At 54.5% G+C, this 23,843-nt stretch overlaps 1 protein-coding gene across 1 annotated transcript in view; it reads left to right on the plus strand.

Annotated features, from left to right (window-relative positions):
- Positions 1 to 23,843, plus strand: part of ZCCHC14 (zinc finger CCHC-type containing 14) — a gene marked incomplete at both ends in the record, with an annotated part of 51,230 nt that overhangs the window by 1,168 nt on the left and 26,219 nt on the right. The window contains one exon of the mRNA XM_080702706.1: positions 18,137 to 18,260. Coding sequence (XP_080558832.1) covers positions 18,137 to 18,260 — 124 coding nt within the window. The remainder of the gene's footprint in view (positions 1 to 18,136; positions 18,261 to 23,843) is intronic.

Raw genomic sequence — 23,843 nt, forward strand, 5'->3', positions numbered from 1 at the left:
TCCGGAGTACTGTGTGCACTCACAGGACGTGTACGCTGATTACTAGAGTGCATACATGTGTATGTGTGAGCATGTTTGTGTGCATGCTGTGGACTTCTTAAGAGCCAGGCTACTGTCACAGAAATTTCGGGAATCTCTGCTCCTACCTGCGCAACAGTTACTGTTGGCTTTCTCTGGAGAGGAAACCCAGGCCCACCAGGGCAGGATCTCCATGGACGAAGGGCAGCATGGTCACCCGTGGAGAAATGCTAATTTCTCTATAAGTGTTTCAAGAGGATGTGGGCAGCAAAGGCTTGAGGCTCACACGGTTTTCCTCGGCCCCTGGAGCCCAGAGCCAGGATCTTGCTGCAGGAGCCTGGGCTGGGTTGGTGGGGAGGTGGAGGTGCGGCGGGCGCCTGAAGGGGCCTCTTCCCAGTGCCCGGCACTTTGAAGTCAGAACTGTGTGCTCTGCGAGCTGTCGGTTTTCATTCTTTTAAAGGTCTCTCTGAACGCTGGGCTGTGGCTTTTCCTCTGAGAAGTGGCTGTGGTGTGGAGATTGGAAAAAGGTGTCTTACCATTTCGGTGGCGTTTCCACTGGAGACAGTGGTTTTCTTTGAAGTTTCTACTCCCCATTTCATGGTATTTGCTGGGCAGGAAAATGTTTCTGCTGTAAGAGAGGAGAAAGCCGGGCGCAGTGGTGCACACCTGTAATCCTCAAACCTGGGAGGCAGACAGGAGGATTGCAAGTTTGAAGCCCGCCCCAGCAAATTAGTGAGACCCTATTTCATAACTAAGTGATTAAATAAGTAAGGCTGGGGTGTGGTTCAGGGGTAATAAGCCTCAGTACAAAAAAGAGGAAAAAAAAAAAAAAAAAACAGGAGAAGCAGGGCCCCGGAAATACAGTGTGTCCCCAGATTGCCACCTGTCCTCACGCCGTGTGCGGGCGCTTTGCTCTGTGCAGAAGGTGGTGATTGTTGTTATTTCTGTGGGCCAGTGAAATGGACCTTTCAGGAAAGAGGAAGGGCTCCTGGGACCTTGGCCACAGTGCTGCCCCTGCTGCTGGGGTCCCCACGCCGACGGGCCTCCCTGCTGCCTGGCGGTTTCCAGGGGTCTTATCAAGGTGTGTTTTGCAAGATGGCTGTTTGTCTTGATACACGTGTTGTTTTCTACACTTTTTCAGCGGTTGCTTGGACCGGGAAGTTTTTGGTTCATCTTTGAAAGGTCGGGGAATCAGTCCTGCTTGACCCTTAGTAGTGAGGGTGACTGGAATGAGTGACTGGGACTTCGTTTACTTGTTCCAAAAAGATGTGGTCTCCTGCACGCCCTGCTCTGGCGTTGACCAAGCCTTGGCTGCCTGGAGCAGAGCTGCAGCTCAGGTGGGATCTAGCACCCTGCCTGCTGTCTCAGCCTCCACGTCCCCCAGCGGTGGCCTCCCCAGGATCGGTGGCCTCCGGGAGGCTGCCCCACAAGCTCCGTTTGCACGCCTGTTGTAAGCTGTTGTGCTTTGTCTGGAGCTCTTTGAGCTTAGAGACTGTGTTTTGGTTTTTTTTTTTTTTTTTCAAAGATGTGAAGTGCTTCTAAGATTCTTTGTCCTGTTTAGATTTTTATTTCTTTTAACTATGTTTTCTGGGATACTCATTTTCAGTTCTCCAAAATTCCCCTTTGCTATTTACACATTCTTATCTTTTCGAGCACTTCTAGAAGTTTAAGCGTGTGGGGAGATTGGGCATGGTGATGTATGCTTGTAATCCCAGTACATGGAATGCTGAGACGGGAGGATCACAGGTCCGGGGGCAGCCTCAGCAACATAGCCAAGACTCAGCAACCAGGGGAGACCTGACTTCAAAACAGTAAAAAGGGCCGCGGTTGAGCTCGGAGGTAGCCCTAAGGTCTAATCCCCAGTTCCTCCCCGCCACACACACACAAAGTGTAGGGAGTATTAGACGTGTTTTGCTTTAAGAAAGGAAAGTTTTTGTGATAATAAAATTGGTGGTTAATGGGAGTCGTTTTACAGTGCCCAGATCTGCTGTGTGCTCCTGACTCACTGATGGCTCGGTGGCTTGTTCCACACCCCGTGGGGTTTGTGGAGGCTGCTGGCTTTGGATTCACTGCCTGTCTTTGCAGTTTACTTAAGTACAAAGTCGTAGTTTTGGAAATAGTTTAAAATAAGACCTCTGAGCGGGGCATGGTGGCACACGAATCCCAGTACTAGGAGGCTGAGACAGGAGGATTGCAGATTTGTGGCCAACCGCAGCAAATTGTGAGTTCCTCTGCAACTTAGTGAGACCCTGTTTCAAAATAAAGAATAAAAAGTAGGCCTGGGAGTGTAGCTTGGAGGTAGGATGTCCCTGGGTTCCACCCTAATACTGCAAAATAAATAAATAGAATAAGACTTCTGTAAACTTCTGCGTGGGTGGCAGCGTGCCGTGGCATGGGGGTTCCCACACTGCGCGCTCACCGGGCATCGCTGCTGTTGGATTTTCTGTCAGTGCGTACCCCTCCACAGAAGCTCCGTGGCCGAGCCGTCGCACCCTCTCTCCCGCGCCCCATCCCGACAGCCACTGCTTTCTGTCCCTCTACGTTTATTTTATTTTATTTTTTGTGGTGCCGGGATTGAACCCAAAGGTATTCTACCTCTGAGCTATACCCCTAGCCTGATTTTTTTATTCTTTTTGTGTGTGTGTGTGTGGTACTGGGGTTCCTGGAAGCCCTTCTACCTCCAGGCTACACTCCCAGACCTATTTTTACATTTTTATTTGGAAACAGGGTCTCCTAAGCCAGCGCGCGCGGCTGGCTTCGAACCTGTGCAATCCTCCTGTCTCTGTCTCCCAAGCACGGGGATCACAAGCGTGTGCCACTACGCCCGGCCTATTCTTTATTTTTGAAACAGAGTCTCACTAAGTTGCGGAGGGCCTCACTAAGTAGCTGAGGCTGGCTTGGATTTAGCTTTTCTGGTCACTTCGAATCAGTATATTTTCCCTTTTGTGACTGGCTTCTTTTACTCAGCCTCATGCTCTTAAGGTTCTCCACTGTGGCATGTGTCAGTACTTAACTCTCCCCCCCCCCCTGTACTGGGGATGTGAATTGCTTCTAAGATTCTTTGTCCTGTTTAGATTTTTATTCCTTTTAACTATGGTTCCTGGGATACTCATCATATATACAAGCTACACCCCCAGCCCTATTTTATTATTATTATTATTCGTTATTTTGAAACAGGGTCTCACTGAGTTGCAAAGGGCCTCACAAAGTAGCTGAGGCTGTTGGTGAACCATGATCCTCCTGTTTCAGCCTCCCAAATGCTGGGATTACAAGTGTGTGCCACCAAGCCTGGCTACTTTGCTCTTTTTTTTTTTTTTTTTTGTGGTACTGGGGGTGGAAGAGGCTTTCTACTTCTGGGCTATACTCCCAGACCTATTTTATATTTTATTTGGAAACAGGGTCTCACTAAGTTGCTGAGAGCCTCACTAAGTAGCTGAGGCTGGCTTCGAACCTGTGCGATCCTCCTGTCTCAGCCTCCCAAGCGTGGGGATTACAAGCGTGTGCCACCACGCCCGGCAACTTCACTCCTTTTTACAGCTAAATAACTCTCCATTCTGTGGGTACAAACACACATGCTTTGCTTTTTTGTTCCTCAGCAGTGGACAGTTGGACTGTCTCTAAGTGCTTGTTTTTAGGTCTTTTTCCTCTCTACTAGCTTCCTTATGCCTAGCACTCAACAGGGGGACCCCCTTCGACCCACACTCTACAAACGGCTCTTGGATGGCCGGGAGTGTGGGCTCCTGAGGAATGCCGATTGGCCCTTGCCTGACGGGCTGCTGGACAGACATCCGAGCCCCTCAGCATGCTGGGGAGGCAGCGGGGTGGGGACCCCCAGGGTGGGGCCAGGCTGGTGGAGTTGGTCTTAGGCCGGGCCTCCTGTCCGCCCACCTGTGTGTTTCGGCACCTCCCTGTGGCAGTAACAACTACTGTTTCAGTGAATGCTGAAATGAGTTTTTCAGAGTGCTTGGTGCAAAGGACTGTGGTCTCTGGGTGTAAGCCCTCCGTGGCTTATGCCGTGTTGGCCTCGTGGGCGCAGTGTGGATTTACACCATTACTGTAAGCAAACCTGCCAGCAACCTCTCACGCAAAGCCCCAGGGCGCAGGCTTTCCTGCTTTTCCTGAGCTGTTGAAAGTCCCAGTGGTTCAAAGGTGAAGTCCTCTGGCTGTCACGTGAGCTGTGCGTGGCTTCCCTTCGACCACGAGGGCGCAGTGGAAAGCTGCCCAGTGTTCCACGAGAGTGAACAGCGTACGTGTTGCCACCTGCCCCCGAAGCGCGCAGAGCACTGGGGCCGCTCTCTGCAGGAGGGGTCCCATGCTGGTCTGTCCTCGGACACCTCCTGTTTGGCCGCGGAGCGTGGGACTGGGCATCGACTGCCCTTGGAGGTATGTCCACCAGCAGCCAAGCCCTGCGGGCCAGGTGGACTTACCTGCTGGCCTCTGCCCCGCATCAGGCCAGGCTACCGCCGCGCAGCCATCACGTGTGCCCTGTGTTCTGAGGGTCGCCTGTAGAAACCAGCAGTTTTTGCTGGGTGTGGTGAACTCAGGACGGGAGTGTGTCCGCCAGGTAGCAGTCGCTGGCTAGCTGGTTTTGCGGTCATGCGCACTCTGATTCTGGATTTTTATTTTTGACAGTACTGGGGATTGGACTCGGGACGCTTGACGGCTGGTCTACACCCCCAGTGCTTTACTTTTTGGGCAGGGCCTTGCTCAGTTGTCGAGGCCAGCCTGGAGCCTGCAATCCTCCTGCCTCTACCCCCCAAGTCCTGGGATGACAAGAGTGCACTCAGCAGCTGTCCCATGCTACGGGTTCCGAAGCTTTCCTGGGCTTCCTTATGCCTGGCTTCCTGGGTGCTGTTGGCTGGTGGGGCTGGTTTACCTGCCGACACATTTGCACAGGGGTTCACAGCTCTGAACAGAGGCTGCTAAAAGCTGGCAGATTGTGTGCGTTGACTGTACATGTACAGCCTGATAGACCGTGAGGAGAGCAAGCTAAAGTTTTATGCCTTGGAGAAGTGATTTCTTCCTTAGTATCTCACCCGCCACACTTGAGATTAGATCTGACCCCCCACAGGATTCGATCTTAGAGAAAGACCCTTCTCCCGGGAGCCAGGGCCTTGCCAGCCTGGGGGTGGCTGTTGCTGCAGCCACGGGCAGGGTCAGCAGGGGACTCCCTCTGGACTTCAGCCTTGATAGCAGGGGGTTAGGAATTGCTTTCATCGAGGTAGCTTTTTCTCCAGTCTCTTGGAACACGGCCTAGCAAAAGTGAAGAGGCGTGGGTGTGGTGGCACACGCTTATAATCCCAGCGCTTGGGAGGCTGAGACAGGAGGACCACAGATTTCCCACCAACCTCAGCAGCTCAGCGGGACCCTCTGCAACTTATTGAGACCCTGTTTCATAATTAAAAGGCCTGGGAGTATAGCTCAGAGGTAGATGGCTCTTGGGTTCCACCCCTAATATCGAGAGAGAGAGAGAGAGAGAGAAGAGGAGAGGAGAGGGTCACTAACTAGGTAAAGTCTTAGCAGCCCTGTTTTGTTCTGGGTTAAAAGATCTGAGGCTATTTATTTAGTGGTACAGGGGATTGAACCCTGGGACATTCTACCTCTGAGCTATACCCCCAGTCCTCTTTTATATTTCAGTTTGAAACAGGGTCTCACTAAGTTGCTGAGGCTGGCCTTAAACCTGCAATCCTCCTCTCTCAGCCTCCCAAGTACTGGGATTACAGGTATGCGTCACCACACTGGGCTCATCTGATGTTATTAAAAGCAAGGCAGGGACAAAGGTGAGACAGGATGTGTTCCTAGCGATCAGTATTCTAGCAGCTCTGGGGAGCCCTGGACTGGGCAGGACAGGTGTGGAGCGCGGCGTGCAGAGCCCGTGGGAACAGAGGTGCACCTGCACCTGCCACGGCTCACTCGCCTGCTAGCTTGTCTGGGTCCTTTGTGGCATTTTGCAGCCCCGGAAAAATCCCAGCCCCAAAGCATCTTCTGCGCACCCCTGTTCCCCTTGCGCTCTCTTGTTCCCTGTTGCAGGCCAGCCCGGCTCTGTGTGTGGGTCCTGTGCGTCCCCCCCGGGACGTTGTGAGGTCAGATGCCTGAGGTCCACCATTTCCTGTCCCCTCCTCCCCGCCACCGGTCTTTGGCCTCCACTGCTTTCTTTTTGTCCCACAAGCAGGTCCCTGGCTCTCTGGCTGGCTTTTTACCCAAGCAGACCCAGCCCCGCTGGCCACCTCTCCCTAGAGTGCCTTCCCTCCTACCTCCAGGCGTGCGCATCTCAGTGTGGGCCACACTGCCCTTAAGCGCGCAGTCGGGAGCGAGCCCTGCCCAGCCGCTGCCTCCTCCGGTGCTGTCCTTCAGTGGTGCCCAGCCTCCAGGGCCTCCCTGGGCCTCTTCTTTTGTATTGGTGATTGAACCCAGTGGCATTGTCTCTCAGCCACACCCTCAGTTCCACTTTTATCTTTATTTTGAAACAGGGTCTTGATAGGTTGCTGAGTCTCACTACTTGCCGAGGCTGTCCTCGAACCTAGGATCCTCTTGTCTCAGCCTCCCGAGTACTGGGATTACAGGTGTGCACCACCACGCTCGGCTTCCCCTCAGCCTTTCATCTCTCCAACTGGAAGAAGTTTTATGAAAAGATATTCAGTAGAGTCTTAAGAAAAGTTTAAGTGGGTTATAAGGGGGTAAGGAGTTGGAAAGGTGGAGGGGGCCGCGGGAGGGACGGCTGGGCGCGGCGGGTGTCCTTACCTCTCACTTCCCGCGCCAGCCCCTGCGCTCTCCCGGCCAAGCCGGGGGCAGGTGCCGGCCGTCTTAATGCGGGTCGCGGTCAGTCCTCCGCGTGGCCGCGCGGTGGGCGTGTGCTTGGATGGGTCCTGTGCATGGACTCAGTCCGTGTACTGTAGTGAACAGCGTGAGCCACCGCCGTGGGACGTGCAGCCACGTGCCATGCACCTGCGGATGCCGTCGCTGGCGTGGGACCCTGGAAGTGGCGTCCGGGCACCTGGCCGAGCCCGCGGGCCGCCGGCTGGCGGACCTGTGGCCTGCGCATAGCCGAGCGCCCGCCCCACTCTTGGGAGGGCGGTCTCCTCAGGTGGCCGCTCCGTGGTCTGGGGCGAGTTCTCCTCCCGCTCATCTCTGCCGGGCTCGGGTCTCCAGGCATTTAAGTCTCACAGGAATTGTCCTTAGCAGGAGTTGTGAGTACTTACTTTCCAGTGTTTTATCTTCTCTTTGGACTTCGCCGTACAGGTTTTTAATGTCACATTTAAGAGTCAGTTTTTTTTTCTTTCTTTTTTTTTTTTTTTGTGGTACTGGGGTTCCTGGAAACCCATCTGCCTCCGGGCTACACTCCCAGACCTGTTTTTATACTTTTTTATTTGGAAACAGGGTCTCTTAAGCCAGCGCGGCTGGCTTCGAACCTGGGCCATCCTCCTGTCTCCGCCTCCCAAGCGCGGGGATTACAAGCGTGCCCACCATGCCCGGCACTAGGAGTCGTTTTTGTGTGACCTGGAGTTTGTGGCATAAGTAACTCATAGATGCACTGCGCATGTACGTGCGTGGAACCTGCTGTTCGCGCACTGCAGCACACGGACAGTCTCTTGTAACGTCTTCTGCTCCGGGCTTGTGTGGTGCCTTTTTCCTGGGAGACCGGTCCCTCTGGAGTTTGGTGTGAGGTACAGAGCTGGTGTGATACCTTCCAGGTGACAGTCCGTCTGTCCTGCTGCCCTGTGTGGCTGAGGCCCTGCCCTGCGTCTCCAGAGCGCGGGCGCACGTCTCGTGCCCTGCTCCTCGCCCCCTTCCTTTTCCTGGGTCTCCTGCACAGAGCAGAGGGACTGCGGACACTTGGACTTGCCCTGAGCGAGTGCGGCTGCCGAGGGCCTCCCCGGGTGGGGCCATGTGGGTCTCTGCTGCTGCCTTTCCCAGCTTCCCTGGGTGTTTATTTTCCACTCTCACCTGCAGAGTGTGTGTGTGTGTGTGTGTGTGTGTGTGTGTGTGTGTGTGTGAACACCTGCAGCCCTATTTTTTTTTATGTGGAAACAGGGCCTAGCTTAGTTGTGAGGCTGTGAACCTGGCTGTGAACCTGCGCTCCTCCTGTCTCAGTCTCCCAAGTTCTGGGATCACAGGTGTGCACCACCACGCCCGGCTTTCCTGTGTGTGTGTGTGTGTGTGTGTGTGTGTGTGTGTGTGTGTGTGTAGGGGGGTTATGGAGATTGAACACAGAGGGTTTCTGCCTCAGAGCTATATATCTCTAGCTCTGTTTTATTTATTTCATTATTATTGTTTTACTTATTTATATGTTTTTGTGGTGCTGGGCGTTGAACTCGGGCATTCTACCTCCGAGCTTCACTCCTTCCCCTAATTTTTATTCTCTATTTTGGAGCAAGGTCTCACCGAGTTGCAGAGGGCCTCCCCAAGTAGCTGAGGCTGGTGGTGAACCTGCAGTTCTGCTTCAGCCTCCCACTGGGATTACAAGTGCACCATTGAAGCAAGGTGTCACTAAGTTGCTGAGTCTGGCCTCAGACTTCCTATCCTCCTGCCTCCGCCTCCCAAGTACTGGAATTACGGGCTTTTTCCTGCACTTTTATGATGGGATTCCTTGGATAAATCTTTTTCTGCTTTTTGCTTTAGAATTCCTATTTTCGGTTGCAATTTTGTCAGTCTCACTGATGAATCAAAAAGTGCACATGCCCAGGTGGCGCAGTGTGGGCAGAGGCGCCAGCCTAACTTCAGTCCATTTTAATTAGCTCGCCCAGAAACGTCAGTGCCTAACCCCCTCGGAGGTGGTGCCCACAGTCCCTTCTTCCGGGGGGGGGGCGCAGCCTGCATATCACTGTCTGGGTGCCCCAGCGCCTGTAGTCCAGCGCGTGCTCACCCTAGGTGTGCCGAGCGTGTGAGCACGGCTTCCTGCGTGGTCTGTCTGGAGCCAGGGACATCTGTCTCCTCGCTGCTGGGCTCGCAGCAGCAGCGTCGCCGGCACCCACGCGTCTTTCTGCTTCACCTTGCACGGCGGCTGCTTCTGCTGTGCGCAGCCGGGCGTTCTCGTGCACTTTCACATCTGCATTCTACTTTATCTTGGACTTGAAGTCTGGTTTTTGGCAGCTGGCCTGCAAAAGGTCCACTGCTGTTTCCTGTGAGGGCTGGCCCACGCTGTTGGTTGTCTTGAGCAGGGTGAGCGCGCCCTGAGCTGGGGTGCTTGGAGCCGGGTCCTGGAGCCAGGTGCCCGTGTCAGTTTGTTTCTGAGGGTAAATGGTTTGTTTCTTCTGGCTCCTTTTCTGGGGCTCCTGGGGGATAAGTGGCTTGTTGTGTCAGTTCCTTTAGTGCTGACCAGCCTTAACCTGAAGCTACCTGCTGTGGTTGGCTACAGGATGGCTGTCAAAGGCCCGTCGAGGCTTGGCTTGTGCTGGCGAGGAGAAGGCATTGTGGGATCACTTCCTGACTGCTGGGGCCTTTGATGTGAAGGTATCAAGAGTTACTAGAAAGCAATTGCCCCGTCCTCCGGTCTCTTCCTGACCGAGCCCAGGGCGTCTGCAGACCTGTGGATGGGGAGCCACTTCCCCAGCGGTCGTCTAGAAAGCTCAGCAGAGTAGGAGAGATGTAATTCGTGGCGAGGAGAAGCAGCCCCTCCCCAATCTCGTTGAGCGTTGTGATAGAATTTAAAGGCATGGCGGATGCTGGCGCTCGGCAGCAACACCAGAACCCTGTCCGTGCCGGCCTGGAAGCCATGGCGGCTTCTGCAGGGCCGCGGCACTGCCCAGCCGCCCAATGGTGTTTAGTTCAAAAGTACCATGCTCTGGTTCAGAAACACCCAAGTTTACCACTCCTGCCTCTTCCTGGGAGCCTCACTAGCGCAGGGGAGTCTCCTAACCTCCCGAGCCTCTCCTGGCTGCTTGGGAAGACTTGCCTTGTGCTGCCCTCCCCCAGCTCTTCCTCCTCGCCTGGGTCGTGTTTTGTTTCTTTATAGGTTTGGTAATTATGGGCTGCTTTCTGGAGCTGTGCACCTCACGTGGCAGGAGCTGTGGATTCTCTTGTCCTTTGGGAGAACAGCGACGCTGATGTGGGCTGGCTTTAGCAGGCGACAGCAGGCGCCTGGGCTCTCAGGCTTTACTCCCTCCCGCTGGTGGTGGTCAGCGGCTAGGGCCTCCCCCCGCCAGGGTCTGGTCCTGCTTGTTGTCTTGGCGCCTGCTCTGTGCCTGTGTCTTGAGGATCACACAGATGTGCGTGCGGCTCACAGGCAGCCTCACTGTCCGGCTCCGGTGCCCCGGCTCCTGCTGCGCCATCTGCCCCTCTGACGAGGACTGGGCCCTGCCTGCAGGACTGGCCGCACGGTGCTCATCCTCCACCAAGGGGAGCCCGCCTCCAGGCTCTGCCTACTCTGGGCCCTCGCAGCCTGCTGTCCTAACACCTGCAGGAGGACTGGGCCGGCTGCCAGCACTCAAGGTGCATCAGCGGCCGTGCCCACGTGTGGTGGCCACTTGCACGCAAAGAGGATGAGGAATGGCAGGGAAGCCATGGGCTCCAGTGCCTGGACACCCACTCGGAGAATATAAATTGAGCTGGTTATAAGTTGCATGCCCCTTACGGGTGCATAGCCGCGGGAGTGAGTCAGGTATTGGGGTGAACTTCCAGAAGTGGGCTAGCAGCCTGGGTGGATTTATCCATAGTCCTGGGATCCATCCGAGCAGGTACCATTGACCATTTACATTGTGGTGGGAGATGAGTTCTGATTTTGTGACTGTCCCGGACAGTCCAGTGGAGCCCTGTCTGGTCATCTTTCCTGCCCAGCCGACCACGAGAGGTGTGGGCTAACTCTGAGCAGCTTTGGATGTTTGCCACCGTGGCCGTAAGATCCATCCAACAGTCCCGCAGCTCTAGAAACCACGCCCAGGACCACTCCCCTCTTGCTGCTTCGTGCTTCCTACCAGGAGGCCCCTGGAAAGGCTGGGCCAGCTCGTGCTGCCCCCCCCCCCCGCCCAGGTCTCCTAGTCCCCGGCTGTGCACTTCCCCAGGGGCTGCTGTATCTGGCCGTCCCTTCCTCCAGCAGCCCGGCCCGCCAGCACTGGGTGTCTGGGGGACGAGCGCCCAGGCCTTGTCCGGATAGCTGCTGCTCAGCCTCCTGGCCTGCCCAGGCCCTAGCAGGGCCCTGGCTGCTCTGGGCTAGAGGGACAGCCGGAGCAGCTGTCAGCCTGCTTGGTGGGAGCTGGTGTCACGTTCTCTCAGTCTATGAAGGGCTGGGCGTGGAGGTGCACGCTTGTAATCCCCGCGCTTGGGAGGCTGAGACAGGAGGATCGCACAGGTTCAAAGCCAGCCTCAGTAGCTTAGTGAGTTTCCAAATAAAGTCTAAAGAAGGTCTGGGAGTGTAGGCCGGAGGTAGAAAGCCCTGGGGTCCACCCCAGGACCACACACACAAAGTTATGAAGTTGCCATCCTAAGCTCCCTTTTTGGTATTGAGGAGTGAAACTGGGAGTGTTCTACCTCTGAGCTACACCAGTCCTTTTTGATTTTGAAACAGGGTCTCACTAGGTTGTTGAGTCTCACTAAATTGCTGAGGCTGTCCTCAAACCTGCAGTCCTCCTGTCTCAAAGGTCCACTACCAGGAAGACTGTCCTTAGCCCCCAGGGCCCTGACTTCTGAGACCTCGCTGCTTCTCTTTTGTGTCTACACAGTGGGCACCCTGTCTGGGTCCTGCCCCTGATGAGGGCGGGCGGGCGGCCATGCTGCGGGAGCTTTCTCCTTTTCTTTCGCGTGCCCGGCTCTAGGGTAAGAGCAGTAAGAGGAATGTTTTCACGTGGAAAACTTTTTTGGTTAGCGTTGGCTTTCGCTTGGCCTAAGTCAGCAAATAGCTTTCACTATTCAACTATCTATTTTTCTTATTCTGGTTTTTAGAGGCACATAATGACTATTTTAGTAAAATGCTTACAAGTCATTTCTCTTTTTTATTTATGCCTTTTCTTTTTTACGTGACTTCAAAGCTTTTAACAGCTGTTGCTCCTTCCTGTTCATGTCGGGCTCGTGGGAGGCAAACTGGAGCAGGCCGGGCCCACCGGCAGGCCTTGTCTGCGTGCTGGGTCTCCCCTGGACCTGCTGAGCAGGCTGCCACCTGCCCTGCGGAGTGGGCTGGGCGCGGTGAGGCCGGGGCAGTGGGGCCTTCCCTGCAGTGTGGCTCCCAGGAGGGGCTCAGATGGAGCCTTCCAGACAGCTTTTCCTAATTCTACAAGTTGTGAGTGTTGTAGAAAACTTGGAAAGGACACAAAAGTCAAAAAACTACAAAAGTCTCCTAGACAGAAGTCCTCCACTGTGGGAGGTTAGAAATGCCCGCCCCGCAGGGACCCCGAAATGCCCCCAACATGGCCACCCTGCCTCAGTGTCCCAGGTAAAAGAAGTGGGAAATAAGATTCTGACGTAAAGGAAGAATAATAATCTGGAAAAGTTGTAAAAATTAGGTCGGAGGGTTTGCATTCCACGCAGGTGATTGGAAAGAGCTGTTTGTAGGTATCAAAAAAAGGCCTGCAGGTAGCGAGGCCGGCCGGCGCCACCCAACACTGGCTTTGCTCCGCCCGGTGGAGACGCTCACACTGGCCCGCCTCCTGTGCAGTGTGTGCGCAGCCGTGTTGTGTATAGCTGCTCTGAGGACCAAGCGGGCAGAGGCCCTTGGGGTGTTGGTCGAGAGGGCCAGAGGGAGGCCTGCCAGTGCCTGGTGGGCGCCTGCAGCCCCGAGTTGGTGGGGTGTTGCTTCAAGGCCACGGTGCTCCGTCTGGGGCTCTCGGGCACAGACGGGGAAGGCCCGCCGCCTCTTTTCCTCTAGCCTGGAACTGGAAGTGTAGCCAGACCGACCCACATCAGCCCCACGGGTGCCTGTCACTGGGGTCAGCTGTGCGAGACACCGCCGGAGTCCTTAACCACAGTGCTGCTTCAAAGTGACCTGGGCCGGCGCTCTGTCGGGGAGGCCTGCTGGTGCCCATCGGTGGCAGTTTCAGTGCAGTGCCTCTGCTTTTTTTTTTTTTTTTTTTTTTTTTTTTGCGGGTCTGGGGGTGGAACCCAGGGGCATTCGACCTCTGAGCTACAGCCCCTGCCCTATTTTTCATTTTTATTTTGAAACCGGGTCTCACTGAGTTGCGGAGGGCCTCACTAAGTAGCTGAGGCTGTCCGCGAACCGGGATCCTCTGCTCTCAGCCTCCCGAATGCTGGGACTACAAGCGTGCCCACCATGCCTGGCCAGTGCCTCTGCTTGCAGCCTCCACGTTGGTGGGAGGGCTCAGCAGGTGTCCTCAGGCTGCCCGGGGGGTGGCATGCTGCCCACCCCGGCCCCAGCCTCCCGGTCAGCTTTTCTGTTGTGGTCGGTGTCTTCAGGCTCCAACTTAATCTGACTCCCTGTTAGCATGTCTGGTTTGAAAATAAAATATTGTCAAAAATTAACTGTATGGCCGGGCGTGGTGGCGCACGCTTGTACTCCCCGCGCTTGGGAGGCTGAGACAGGAGGATCGCACAGGTTCAAAGCCAGCCTCAGCTACTTAGTGAGGCTCTCTGCAACTTAGTGAGACCCTGTTTCCAAATAAAATATAAAATAGGTCTGGGAGTATAGCCCGGAGGTAGAAAGCCTCTGGGTTCCACCCCCAGTACCACCAAAAAAAAAAAAAAAAAAAAAATTAACTGTCTAAGCCAGGCGTGGTGGTGCACACTTGTAATCCCAGTACTTGAGAGGCTGAGACAGGAGGAGGGCAGGCCCACAGCCAGCCTCAGCTACTTAGCGAGGCCCTCCGTAACTTAATGAGACCCTGTTTCAAAACAGAGTTAGAATACCCATTCATGTTAAAAACATTGCAGAAAATTGGAATAGAAGGAACTTACCTCAACATCATTCAGACAGTATATAATAAGCCCCAAAACCAACATCATATTGAATGGGGGAAAACTGCAGGAATTCCCTTTAAAATCAGGAACAAGGCAAGAATGCCCACTCCCACCACTCCTTCTTAATATAGTCCTTGGGACTCCAGCCAGAGCAATAAGACAAGAGAAGGATATCCAAGGAATTCATATAGGAAAAGAAGAACTGAAATTACTTATTTTCAGATGACACGATCCTAATTTTAGAAGATCCAAAAAACTCAACCAGAAGACTTCTAGAGCTGATTGGCAAACTCAGCAAAGTAGTGAGATACAAAATCTGATCTAAAAAGGATCCTTTCTATATGCCAGTTATGAGTCCACTGAAAAAGAAATCCAGAGAACAATTCCATTCAGAGTAACTTTGAAAGCAATAAAATACCTAGGAATAAATCTAACCACGGAGATAAAAGACCTCTACAGTGAGAGTTATAAAACACTAAAGAAAGTTGAACATCTTAGAAGATGGAAAGCTCTTCCTGCTCTTGATCAGCAGAGTAAATACCAACACAACGGCCATTGTACCAAAAGCGGTGTGCAGAGTCAACGCGGCCCTGTCAGAGTGCCGCTGCCGTTCTTCCCAGACCTGAGAGTCCGTCGTGAGTGTCACGTGGGGACACAGAGGCCTCTGCAGACAGCCAGCGCAGCTCTTGATGGGCACCGCACGGGGGCGCGGTCCCGACCGCAGGCTCTACTCCAGGTCTGCAGTAGTGATAGAGTTTGGGCACAAAAACAGACACATGGACCAATGGAACCGAAGAGAAGGTACAGAAACAGACCGCACGCCGAGAGCCAGCTGAGTTACAAAGGTGCCAGTCACATGCATTGGAGAAAAGACCACCTTTTCAACAAATGGTGTTGGGAAAACTAGTTAACCATTTATAGAAAAATGGAGTGAAGTCCTTATCTCTCACGCTGCGCAGGAGTCAACTGGAGATGGGCCGAAGACCTGGAGAGTAGACCAGAGACTTTGAAGCCTTGGAGGATCGCATAGGCCTGCCTTCCAGCATACAGGCACAGGTAGAAACTTCTCAGCAAGACCCAGAGCTCAGGGAGCTAAAGCAAGAATTAGTAAGTGGGGTGCAGTAAACTAAAGCTTCTGCTATCACAGGAGACTCATCGTGGGTCTAGGGAGAAAGCCTAGAGAATAGGTCTTTGCCACATCCCTGATAGAGAGCTAACGTGTAGAACATACCAAGAACTTACAAGACGTCACACACATACACACGCACACAAATAATTCAGTCAAGAACTGTGCATTTGAACTAAATGGTAACAGACATCACAAAAGAAGAGGTTCAGAGTGGGGAGGAGTGGCGCCGGGACACGTTGGCACCCAGGATGGCTGCCTCGGGTGTAGAGAGAGCTCCTGGCGGTGGTTCGTGCCTGGCCTGCTGCGTGCACTGCCACGCCCGTGGCTGTTACCTTCACCGAGACTGCACTTTGCTTGGAAATAGAGGCATCCGTTTATTCTGGACGCCTTACACCAGGAGTTCGGTATTTTGCCGGATGCTGGCGCCCACTTTGCATTGTGCCTGTCCGCGGTGTGCCTCGTGGAGGTGCAGTGGCTTGCGCGTGCAGGTGGGCGGCGTGCCCACCGCAGCCCAGGGCACTGGGCGGGCGGGCGGCTGGAGGGGCTCTGAAGCCCCCAAGCCGGCAAGGTGGAGTCTGGTCTGTCACTGGAGGAAGGCGCCATTGGGAGCCGTCAGGCCTGTCTCCTCGTGCACATCCAGCCCCGACGGGCCGTGTGGGCGAGCATGAGTCAGAGCATCTGAGTTGAACTGCGCAGGCCACGTGGGCAAATTAACCTAGCCAAAAATAACCCCAAAACAGTATTTCTGGGAACCGGAGGCAAAGGCAGCTCTCAGTGTAAACAAAGGGGCAGAGCAAGATAAAGGCCTGGTGCACTGGGCCTGGGGAGCCGGGAAGGAGCGCCACCGACCTGCGAGCGCTCACTCCCTCCCTCCCTCGGGTCTCAGTGAGGCCGGCTTGGCTTGGGCAGCTCACATTTTCCCTGGCTGCTTGCTGTGGCCACTGCCCAGGGCAGGAGCACCTCCCGCCGCCTGGCCTGATGAGGTGTGTGGGGCCCTGGTGCAGGCGCAGTGGGCCCAGAGCTCCCTTTCCCTCATCAGGGAGGCCTGGGGCCAGCTGGGGCGCTGTAGGCTCGCCCAGAAACCTCCTAGTTAGACATGTTTCTGTTGACCACTGGTCAGCCAGCATTCCTGTTGTTGGTCAGGACAGCCCCACTTCTTGGGACAGAACTTAGAATTCCATGTCACGGTGTTCAGGAGCGTCTGGCGTTGCCAGCCAGGCAGCCAGGATGGTCCCACTGAGGGGAAAGGTCACCTCCCAGCCGGGCGTGGTGGCACACACTTGTCATCCCAGTACTTGGGAGGCTGAGTCAAGAGGATCGCGGTTCGCACCAGCCTCAGCTACATAGTGAGGCCTTCCGCAACTTAACGAGACCCTGTTTCAAAATAATAAAATAAAGAATAACAACAAAAATAAGCAAACAAATAAAATAAATAATAAACAAAGAATAAAAACAAGGGTTGTGGGTGTAGCTTGGAGGTGGAATGCCCCTGGTTCTATCACTAGTACCAAAGAAGAAGGTCGTCTCCCGAGGCGACGCCCAGAACGGTGCCCATGGTTTGCGTCTTACTCGTGACTGTCCTGTTGTCTTGCTTAGTGGAAAAGAAAGTCATTTTTGGAATATTCTAGCTATTGATGAAACATTGCTAATTAAAGGGAAATCACCCAATTTAGTGGCATTACAAATAGGAATACATTTAAAGTTTAACTTTCTTGATAATGTCTTGGTAATGTTACCCAAAGAATTGGCACACTTAGTATCTGGGTTTATTCTGAGGATAGAAACTTCCAGATCACTGACCTGAGCTGTGCTGCTTCCTCAGCAGGTGCCTCCGGGCCGCCTTGGGCACCACGAGCACCGTGCCTCTCTCTCACAGCCCAGCCGGGGCTCCTTGCTCAGGCTGTGATGGCTGCTGCTAGCGCGGACGCAGGTGTGGACTCGTGTGCTCGCTGTCTGTTCCTCAGAGGACGTAGGTCCAATCCTGCACGGCGGCAGCAGCCGGGCCCCTTCCTCCTGCCCCTGCCTCTGCGCCCCGAGCCCTGGGCCAGCCTTTGCATGGCCGGTTACCACCTGCCACCACACAGGGAGAGAGTGGCGTGTCGTGGACACGCAGGCCAGAGTAGCTGATGGTGCCTGTCCCCGCGCACCAGCTGCCCCGCAGAACCGGATGGACAGTGGGTTGTCCTTCCAAGTGCCCCCATAGACCACACCTCTTCTCCAAACTGCCGGTCTCAGGCCTCGCTCTGTACAGTGTGGGGTCTTGAAAGACATTAGACTGCAAAAAACTTTAAACATGCTAATTGTGTTTTTTCTAGATAATCCATTTTGGCTGTAACTTTTCGAAACACCAGCAGGGGGAGAACAGAAGTCACGTGACCTCCTCCTTCCCGCCTGCTTGGGAAGTCTCCCCGCAGCCGCCAGGGCTGAGCTGGGAGCTGGCCAGGCCCTGTGGTCCCTTTCTGTTTATGTACTCGGTCTCCTAAACCCGAGGAAACCAGAGGGCGGGGTGGTGCCTGCGCTTCCTGGCTGGTCTCTCGCCCTGTGTGTTGCGAAGCCATCACGGTCCTGCCTTCTGACGACCTGCCACAGGCCGTCCTTAGCTGTTCTGGGGTATTTGTCAGGTCTTTGTTGGTAGAAATTGAAGGTATCTCGGGTTTTCAGTATTGGGAGATACCTTAGTGAGGGTTCCCCAGCCCCAGAGCCCCTTAGATCCATGCTTCCTATGATGAGTTCCTAGAAATTGCGTTGTGTTGTAATTTTAGAATATGCTTGCTCTAGCTGTACCCTAGATAGATTCAGTGCTACTGTTCTTTACTGTTGGTTTTAGAGCATTTTGTTATTTGAAATTTATAGAAGGGTAGCATTAAGATCTGTCACGTAATTTGTTTTAGAGGGAAGCATTTGGTGTTAAGAAATGCCAAGCAAGGTACCTCGGATGCTGTCTGTAGTCCTCGCGGGACTGAACATCTCTGCGCTGACCTGCGCTCCCGGGCGGGCGGGCGGGCGGCGAGGAGGAGGGCGCCTGTGCTTCTCAGGAAGTGCTCACTGTTAGAGCAGGAGTCGAGGCCAGGCCTGCGGGCATGCCTAGGAAGGAAGAGCATTGCCTGTTAACCTAACGGAGAAAACGAGATGACTGTGTTCTGCCCGCAGATGGCTCCCAGAGCCGAGACCCCCGGCCCCGGCATCGGCAACAGCTTGGAGGAGGCGCTGCACACCTCGGCACACTCCACGGAGGGCTCGCCGCCCAAGAGGCCTTCGGGGAAGCACGGCAAAGGTGGGTCCTGTGGGCGCCGAGGGCGGGGTGGTGAGTGAGGCGTGTTGCCGTTCTGGTTCCACAGGCACGTGAGTGTATTTCTCCTAAGAAATCTCAGGCATTGGTCTTCATTGAGGGACAGCTAAAATACTACGCTCCCTCCCCTCCCACGCCAGAAGAGGTGCCGAGTCCTGGGGTGGTCTCGAGGACATGGTGCCTGCGGGTGCCGCCGAGCCGCTGTGTGGTGGTGGGCGCTCCCTGTGGGCTGCAGCTGGGCCATGCCTTGCGGGGCCCTCGGCCTGCCTGGCTCTGCAGTGTGTGGACGAGTCAGAGTCGAGTTCCTGTACTTGATGGAGACCGCAGAAGGCAGTGGTTCTCAGCACTGGGTGGAAGAGACGTTCCCCTGGGTCTCTGCCGAGGCACTCGGAGGAGATGAGGCTGCGCTTCTGCTGGGTCCCGTCCCGGCCCTTCTGTGCGGACTCTGTCCCCTCTGTCCCTTACTTCTGTCTGGAGGGCAGTGAGAGGTCAGAGTGCACGCTTATCTTCCCCGTCCCCTGGTCCCTGGTGTCCTGTCTCACAGATGCTTGATAAGCCCTGCCTTTCTAGAGAAAGGCCTGTTCCCTCCCACCTTGGAGAGCCAGCTGCTCTGGCTGGGGTCAGAGCTCAGGGGAAAACCAGTTCCTTAAACACTGTCCACGTCCGTGTCTCGAGCTCGTGATGGTGGGTGGTGGTCCTGACCCCGCCGCCCTCGGCACCCGTGAGGTTGCGGTGTCTGTCTGTGCAGGGCAGAACCCAGGCCCTAGTGTATGCCAGGCAAGCGCTCTGCCACCGAGCTGCGCCCGGTCACTGGGCACAGGCACCTCTGAGTGGCCAGCCCTTCTGAGAGGCCAGGACCCTCCTGCGAGTCTTTTCCACCTGGGACCGCATCCTGGAGGAAACGCCACCATGAGCGTGGCTTCCTCAGCAGACAGGGCCGCTCTGAGCCCGAGGCACAGCCACCTCACACCCCAGTGCTTTCCCTGAGGCGTGACGAAGGTCTGTGATTGTTAGGATTGTCAGTATTTTGTATAATTTCAAAGCACGTGGCTGGTGCCCGGGCACAGAGGGCGTGGCAGCGCAGGGCGCCATACTCCCTACAGAGCTGCTTCCGCGAATCCCATGCGCGACTTCTGTGGTCTTTGTAAGCACCTGGCAGCCTTTGATTCTGCCATTCGGTCCCCCAGGAATCCCACGAGGAAGTGGCTGCCCATTGGGTAGGTAGAATGGGGTCACAGGAGCGCTGGGGCCCAGGCCCAAGGCGGAAGGCGCTTCGCCTGCGCCTGTGGCTGCACATGTTCCAGCCCAGCACACGACATCCTGTGGCTGTGCAGCGGGGCCGTGGCGTGTTCAGTCCTGGAGCCCCGCGGAAGTGGCCGGGAGGACTTCAGAGAGGACCACCTCTGTCCCCAGGCCTGTGCTCAGTGCTCACTGCCGCCGAGACTCAGACTGCTGGGGAAACTCAGGCAGCAGGCACTGTCCACTGGCCGCTTCAGCTGCAGGGCGTTGGCAGCAGTGCCCGGTCCTGTAGTCTCAGGCCCCTTTGCCCTCTCAAGGTGCGTTCCAAAGGATCCCTCTGTGTCTTTCTGCACTATATTTGGAGGTCCTGACATAATTTAAAATGGGGAGGTTTTAGCCAGGTGTGGTGGCACACACTTACAATCTCAGTACTTGGGAGGCTAAGACAGGAGGATCACAGGTTCACAGCCAGCTTCAGCTACTTTGTGAGGCCTTCCGCAACTTAGTGAGACCCTGTTTTAAAGTAAAGAATAAGAAATAGGGCTGGGTATGTAGCTCAGAGGTAGAATGCCCTTGGGAATTCCATCCCAGTACCCCCACACACACACACAAAAAAAAAAGCGGAGAGGCTTTTTATTTATTTATTTATTCATTTTTCTACCCTCAGACTACACTCCCAGACCTATTTTCTCTTTGGAAACAGGGTCTCACTAAGTTGCTGAGAGCCTCACTAAGTAGCTGAGGCTGGCTTGGAACCTGCGCGATCCTCCTGTCTCAGCCTCCCGAGTGCTGGGATTACAAGCATGCGCCACCACGCCCGCATTTTTTATTCTTTATTTTGAAACAGGATCTCACTGAGTTGCAAAGGGCCTAAGTAGCTGAGGCTGGCCTCTGAAATGCTGGGATTATTCTATGGTACCAGGTATTGAACCTAGAGGCATTCTATCTCCAAGTGCACATCTAGCCCTGTTTTAATTTTTCGTGTTGAGAGGGTCTCCTTAGGTTGCCGAGAGTCTCTTAATTTCTAAGCTGGTCTTGAACCTGTGGTTTTCTTGTCTCGGCCTCCCAAGTACCAGGATCACAGACAGGTGCTACCATGCCTGGCTTTACTTTTTACTTCTTAAACATACTGCAGTTCTGGAGGTGGAACCCAGGCATTGCTGTGATGCTGAGCAAGTGGTCTGCCAGTTTTTAAACTGCCCACGGCCTTCCCCAGCCAGGAAGGTGTTCTCACTTGACCACTGGACGCTGAGTTGAGTGACCATTTCCTCAATTTCCCTAAAGAGAATGGGAATGAAGTTACTCGCCACATGTGGTCTTCTGGAACAGCAGTCATCCTCGTTGAGCCCAGCTGGAGAGGCACAGGGTTGTGGTCCCCACCTGCTCAAAACTGATGTTGGCCACGTCATGTAGAGTGGAACAGCCTTGCAGCAGTTTGGTCCAGCGGGTGTTGAGGCTGTTCGCACCAGCGCTAGATGTCAAGGAACTTCCTTTAGCTGTGTGACGTCCACTGGTGGCTGGCGAGTGTATGCTTTGGGTGCTGGCAGATGCCGTGAATAGGGGCCGTCAGTGTGGTCCCCCACCCTCTGCTGGTCGTTGAGCACCTGGCGTCTGAGCGTGCGCAGGCCCTGGCCCTGGCCTCCCTCTTGCAGTCTGAATGGCCCCTTTTGTGTCCCGTCCGTTCTGTGCAGCTCTGCTGATCGCAGACTCTCCTAGTCCTCATTTATTTGCAAACGTCTTTGCAGCAAGGCTGGGTGGTGCCTACCTGTAGTCACAGCTACCCCAGAGGCTGAGGCAGGAGGGTGCAGGCGTGGGGCCTTGTCAACTTAGCCAGGCCCTGTCTCGAGGCTGGGGCTCAGCTCAGTGGTAGTTCCTGGCTTCAGCCCCTGCCCCACACGCACATAGACTGCTATTGCTTCACACGGCTTCTTTCTGTTGATTATGGAATTTGGATTGGTTTTTTGTTTTTTTTTTAATTTTTTGGTGGTACTGGGGCTGAGCCCATGAGCATTTTGCCTCCAAGTTATACCCCTAGCCCTATTTTATTTTATTTTTTATTTTGAAACAGGGTCTCACTGGGTTTAGGTGATTCTCACTACTTGCTGAGGCTGTTGAATCTGTGATCCTGTCTCAGCCTCCCAAGAACTAGGATAACAAGTGTGCATCTCCATGCCCAGCGGTATTATTTATTTTTTATTTATTTATTTATTTTGGTGCTAGAGATTGAAGCCAGGGGTGTTCTATGTCTGGGCTATATCCCCAGCCATATTTTATTTTTTATTTTGAAACAAGATCTCACTAAGTAGCTGAGGCTGGCTGGGAACCTGCGATCCTATCTCAACCTCCCAAGCACTGGGATCACAAGCGTGCGCCAGCACACCTGACTGCAGAGCACTTTTTAAAGCATCCTTGAGCCTCGCTATGATAACATTTCCCACCCCGGGCTTGCCTGCTGGTCTCCTCTCTGGTCGCGCAGGGCTCGGGGTGCGCCATGGCCTGCCTTTCCCCTGGGGTGTCCCCGTGCTGTGCATGTCTCACTGGAGACCCTGCCGCTGTGCTGGTGGAGCGTGGCTCCTGTGTGTTCTTGTAGGAGGACGTCCTGCTTAGGATGGGCAGTATTGGCAGGACCAGGGCTGAGCTCCTTGGCTAGTTCTTTGACTGCACCGCGGCTCCATGGCTCTGCCCACGGCAGTTGGCTGAGGCCGAGTGGGGTGGGCAGGGTCCATATGCAGACCTGGGTTGTCTCTTCTGTGACTTTTTGTCGTTTGTTTGCTTCTGTGACTTTTTGTCGTTTGTTTGCAGTACTGGGGATGGAACCCAGGGACATTTTACCTCCAAGCTACACCCTAGCCCTACTATATATATATATATATATATATATATATATATATATATATATATATATCGTATATCGGGGTGTCTGGGGATGGAACCCAGGGGCATTTGACCTCTGAGCTACATCCCCTGCCCAATTTTTTATTCTTTATTTTGAAACAGGGTCTCACTGAGTTGTGGAGAGCCTCACTAAGTAGCTGAGGCTGTCCGTGAACTGCGATCCTCCTGTCTCAGCCTCCTGAATGCTGGGATGACAAGCGTGCGCCCCCACGCCCGGCTGAGCCTAGTACTTGGGAGTTCTGGAGACAGGAGGATCACAGGCTTGTGGCCGGCCTCAGAAACTCTTTACAACTAGTGAGACCCTTTCAAAATGAGAAATAAAATAGGGCGAGGGATGTAGCTTGGAGGTAGACTGCCCCTGGGCTCAGTCCCCAGCACCAAAGGAGAGAGCACGATGTATCCGTCAGTGTTGCTCCTAAGGTGTCTTCCAGAACAAAAGCGTGTGTGCACACCAGCTGAGGGCCGTTCCTCACGGTCCCCCAGAGGGCGCAGCCCACTGTCCTGGAGAAGGAGGACAGGAGAGCAAACCCTGGCTGCCGACGTGGGCCTGGAACCCAGCCGCCTTGGAGACACGCGCCCTGGGCAGCACCTGCCAGGCGGCTGCGGCGCCCCGTGAGTGGCGCCTACCTGCCTCTGCCATCCCGTGGGCTGTGGTCGTGCACCCGAGACCTCTGTGTTTGCCGTGTGTGTGCATTTTGCCTACATACAAAAACATGTGAAGTCGAAGGTGACCACTCCACCATTTCACGTAAGAAGTGGTCTTGCCTCTGTGTTCTCTTGGCCCAGAGTGCGTGTGCACATGGGGCGGGGCCTGGTTTCCCGTCTCCAAAGACATCTGTGCCCCTGCCCCACAGCTCTCGCATCTCTCCTGTGGTGAATTTTCCCTGGAGTTCTAGACGACGCTGCCTATATTGTAAGCGTGAAGATTCTTGCTCGGTGCTGTGTGACTGAACCATCTTCCCCACGTGGAATGCGGTCGGTCAGGCTCCGGTGTGAACACTCGGCGTGCTTGGGTTTGCTCCTGGCTCCGCAGCGGTGCTCTACCTCGGTGCTGGCAGGGCTTCCTGGAGGGACACAGCAGGAGTTTGTGGACCTAGTGGATTCCTGTTGCAAAGTCTCATCGCTCTCCTCCCCTTCCCGGTACTGGCATTGAACCCAGGGCTCTCCCCACTGAGTTTATATCCCAGCCCTTTTTAGGTTTTGTTCCAAGATGCGGTCTTGCTGAATTGCCCAGGCTGGCCTGCAACCTGTGATCCTCCTGCTTCAGCTTCCTAAGTCGTTGGGATTACGTGCATTTGCTATAACACCCGGCTATTTTAAGCCTTTTAATAATGTAAAAACCACTTATCACTCTCAGAATGCACAAAACCAGGCCAGTTTGATGTGGAACTTATAATCTGTGCCCCCTGTTATCTAAACCATGTTAGCTATGAG

Source organism: Muscardinus avellanarius (assembly GCF_963383645.1).
Source record: "Muscardinus avellanarius genome assembly, chromosome: 10".
Lineage (NCBI taxonomy): Eukaryota > Metazoa > Chordata > Mammalia > Rodentia > Gliridae > Muscardinus > Muscardinus avellanarius.